The sequence below is a fragment of the Martes martes genome (assembly GCF_963455335.1).
Source record: "Martes martes genome assembly, contig: scaffold_84, whole genome shotgun sequence".
NCBI lineage: Eukaryota > Metazoa > Chordata > Mammalia > Carnivora > Mustelidae > Martes > Martes martes.
In genome coordinates this window covers 39,078-43,432 of record NW_027666404.1, presented here as the reverse complement: position 1 = coordinate 43,432, position 4,355 = coordinate 39,078, and the positions used below count along the sequence as shown (strand labels likewise).

At 50.3% G+C, this 4,355-nt stretch overlaps 1 protein-coding gene across 1 annotated transcript; it reads right to left on the bottom strand.

Moving 5' to 3' along the window:
* Positions 1-1,799: 1,799 nt before the first annotated feature.
* Positions 1,800-3,945, bottom strand: TMSB4X (thymosin beta 4 X-linked). The gene is made up of 3 exons (XM_080831594.1): positions 3,887-3,945; positions 2,681-2,794; positions 1,800-2,238 (listed from the first exon to the last, which is right to left on the bottom strand). Exons 2-3 carry the CDS (start codon positions 2,778-2,780, stop codon positions 2,204-2,206), a joined length of 135 nt encoding a protein of 44 aa, XP_080687720.1. The 5' UTR covers positions 2,781-2,794; positions 3,887-3,945; the 3' UTR covers positions 1,800-2,203.
* Positions 3,946-4,355: the final 410 nt, after the last annotated feature.

The window sequence follows — 4,355 nt, the reverse complement described above, 5'->3', positions numbered from 1 at the left end:
CACATATGGATTCCTAAGTACCCCCAGGCTCTTCTGAGAAGATCCTCTCTAGGGAAGAAAAAAGAATGCACTCATAAAATCTAAAAAAAAAAAAAAAAAAAAAAAAGTGGCCCACCTCCCCAGTTACTGCCCCCCACCCCCACCCCCTGGCCCTGTTCAGCACTTAAGGGCACAGGGTGATCTGCCCCAAGGCTTCTGCATTTCCCCATCCCACACACCATGCATTCCAAACTCAATCATTACCAGATTTTTCATTTTACTTTCTCCTTTTCTTCCCCCGCCCCGCCCCCCCCACCCGCCGGACCCCCTGTGTATCTAGCTTTGTCCTCTCAGCACAGAAAGGTCTTCTCTCTCATTTCATGAATCATCCCTTTCCCCCTTAATGCTCATTTTTATTTTTAAACTGGAGAACGCTGGGGTTAATTTCTTAAAATCTGATTTCATCTCTGCCTCGTCTGAAAAATGTACACAGCAAAAACCCACGTGGGCTAGGTTTCCCTTTGTGCCTCAGGCATTTTCAGTTTGCCCACACCCTTTCTTGCAGGAGGGAAAAGAAAAAGCAGGGTTGGAGGGCCCCTTCCACCTTGAGAGGGCTCCCGGGCCTGCATGCTCCTCGCTCAGCTCTCCAGCGGGCAGGCTGTGGCACCTCCGGGTTTCCAGCCTTTGCAGCTGCCGGCGCGCAGCCCTTCCCTCTCGCTGCAGATCGGCCTCGAGCTGACAGTCTGGTCGCCTGGCTAAACCACAGGTAAATGGTTTCCTGTGCATTTCTCAAAATAAGTGTTGAGCAAAGGAAATGAATTCAAGCGGTTTAATACCCTCCACCCTCTCCCTCCAAAAGGGCCTTTTCTTCAGTCTTGGGGTGGGGGGCAGTGTTTGACCTCCTGGACATTTGCTGAGATACTGGGTGAACGGTCATCCTTAAATTGTTTCCATTGGAGGAAATGCATATGATTTTTTAAAAAATATACTTGATCCTTTCTTATAGTACATTTATGAGGGATGTGTAATGACCTCTTTTCCTTTGAAAAGCTGATACTTCACTTCCCTCTGTACATAAACGTCCCAAAAGGGCTTGGCTTTTGCCCACCAGTTAAAACAAGTAATTGAGAAGTTACCAGCCTCGACAACAAAGCCTCGAGATGTAGCAATGAAAACCCCAGGGAATTTAAACTTAACACAAATTTCATCCTTGTCTTAATGTCCTCTAAATCCAAAGATTGTTCTTATCATCCAAATTGAGAACTCAGTAATTTTAAAATTATATTCATTAAACTTAAGTGCACAGATCGCCTTATGAAAGCAATTTTGAATGTTGGAACCAGCCATTAGGCCAGGAAGCACGTCTTGCATTTTACAAAGCAGCTGTTAAAAAATATTTTTTCCCTTATGACAAACTGCTTAAATCCCAATTGTGTCAATGCTGGTAACGGGCTACATACCCAACTTTGGTTTGACACCTGAAACACACTGTCGTGAATTACCAGCACCTTCTTTTTCCCGATCAGATGCGATTTTGTTGGCTTAGCAAACCCTATGAAATTCAAGAACTGCAAATATGTTTTCCTCCAACTCCTACTAGGAATTCAAGTAGCCTAAAAAAATTACCTTCCAATCACCTTAGTGCCATGAGGTATGATTTCACATACCTAGATGAAACTCCTTCGCATGTCCTCTCCGATCTTATCCCCCAACTACCAGATGTTATTCACCGTCCCCAGTGAGACCACTCGTGGCCCTTTTGCGAAGGTTTCATGTACGACTAAGCCGCTCCTTCCAGACACCAAACAGTCACAACCAACCAGGTTTTAAAACTTTTTATTGCATATTAAAAAAATTGTGCATTCCAATAATTAAAATCATTTGAACAAAAAAAATGGCACTCTGATTAAACTGCGTTTTACAGCCTGCAGGACACCTTGGACCAGCTTGATTTTTCACTCTACATTTCCCTGTCGTCCCACCCAGCTTCTTCCTTCACCAACATGCAAGTTCTTTTCCTTCCCTGCCAGCCAGACAGGCAGATGGGAGAGGCAGGTGCCTTCGTTGTCAGTAGTTCTCCATTCTTTGATGTGAAAAGGGGCAGCACAGTCATTTAAACTTGATCCAACCTCTTTGCATCTTACAAAGTTAAACAGCTAAAAGAAGTAAAATAAGAAGGCAATGCTTGTGGAATGTACAGTGCATATTGGCGGCGCCCGCCTCATTACGATTCGCCTGCTTGCTTCTCCTGTTCAATCGCTGTGACAGAAAAAAAGAAAAAAAAAAAATGGAGGAAGCTCATTAGGCAGACTCAGTACAGCCTAGTGTTGAAGTGTAAGATTATCGTACTTTTCATTTACAGGTATCTTCCCGTATCTTAAAAATCCAAGTATCAAGTCATCCCATCGTAAAATAGGACCATTAAAAAACCATTTTAACAGATAAAATGGCATAATAGTGCATATTAATATAGTATACCAAACATCCCATCATTATTAAAGCCCTGTTGTTTGTTGGCTGCAAAACAATTCTTAATTAACCTTTCCAGGCCACATTCATCATAAAAACTGTCAGCTCCTCCCCCGCACTCCCTGGTTCCCCACCCCCCACTCCCCTCCCTTCCCAGTCGCGGTCCTTCTCCCAGCCCCTCCCATCCTCCCTCCCGCCCAACATTTTTCTCCAGGGTGGGGGGGGGGCTTACTTTCTTTTGAAGGCAGTGGATTTTTCTCTTGTGTTTCTGTCTTCTTCAATTTCGACTTATCGAATTTCTCAATCTCAGCCATATCGGGTTTGTCAGACATGGTTGCAGAGGAAGCTGCATATACAAAGCCAAGAGAGAGGTTGAGATCGAGCGAGCGATCCACCCTTGTCTCCCCCGGCTCAGAAATGCGCTTTTGCCCTCGCATCCCCCGCCTGAAACCCCACCTCTCCCTCCTTCCGCTTTCATTGAAGGCTACAGCTCGTCCTCCTGCTATACACACAAAAAAACCCCTCTTCATTATTTCCAAATGCGGGGGGCCAAACTGGGAAGATCGCCCTCTCATTAGGAGGCGAATCTTTCGGAATAATGAGACTGACTACCATGGGTGTCTGTTACAATGTCCGAAAATTAAAATCTGGCTGGAAGAGTGAAACCATGTCAAGTGGCGGGGGATTGGGGGGGGGGGCGATCGAGTAGAAATTCTTTAAAAAATGAAGCCGAGGCTGCACAATGCTTCCATTTTACATGCGTCTCCCCCAGAGATGCGGGCCCGTGCTGCTTTTCTCTGCTCACAAAGGCGGCAGATGCAGCCGGCACCCCGACCACCGCCCTACCGCCGCCTCGCTCGCGCTCAACAATGCAGCCGGCCGCGCACAAAGCGGACCCACACCCCGAACACCAGTCCTCATCTGCGTTTAGGGGCAACTCGGCAACCCCTGCAAGAAGGGCTGGATGTTCCTCCTCCCCGCCATTATAGCCCAGCCACCCTAAATCTGGACAGACGGAGTCTAAGAAGCCATCAGAGACTACAGGAAAAACGTTAATTGTCAAAGCTCCGGGCTTGGGTGGGTGGGAGTTAGAACAAAGGATTTTTCTGTTCCAGATTCATCACCGGCTAAGAGGCAGTGCAGAACGCCCGGGGCGGGGCGGGGGGGGGCAGTGGGTAGGAGAAGAAAAACGCTCCCCGGAGCTGCACGGCCAAACGCCCGAATTGGCGGGGGTGGTCTTTAAATCACCAAGTTCCCGACCCCGTACCCCAGCTTCTGGAAGGGTCTGGCATTCCCTAGGCCCCAAGGCAGGCTTCCCGGGAGGACCCTCTGGGCTGCGCTGTAGGGACGCCTCCGCAGGGAGACGGGCGCCGAGGGGCGAGCGCGGGCGCCGGGCGCGAAAGGACCGAGGGCAGGAGGCAGGGGCCCCGGGGCTCACCGGAGCGAGGTGCACGAGCGAGGGAAGACCGGTCTGCTCAGTTGCCGCCGCCGAATGCCGGGCGGGGCGCGCCGCGCGCTGCTTTATGCGCGCTCGTATGTAAATGAGGTGACGTCACCCGCGGGCCCGCTTAACTCCTTCGCGCCTGATCTCCGCCCGGTCCGGGGGCCGGCCTGGCGTTTGGGGGACCCCCGCCCGGCGTGCACCGGTGCACCCTAACCGCCACGACGGCGGAAAATTACAAGGAGCCAAAGCCCCCTCCCCCCCCGCACTTCCTGCATCATGCATTTCCCCCGCCTCCTGTCTATTTTATCATAATGGATTTTTGCCACAGCCGCGCAGACCTGCTCTTGGGGACCGGGCAGGGTAACTGAGGGTTTGGCCGGTGCCTAGGGGGACAGGCATTCCCTCACTGCGAAGCCGGCTTTGTCTGGTGCGCACATCCCCGAGCGAGGGTGCGGTGGCCGCG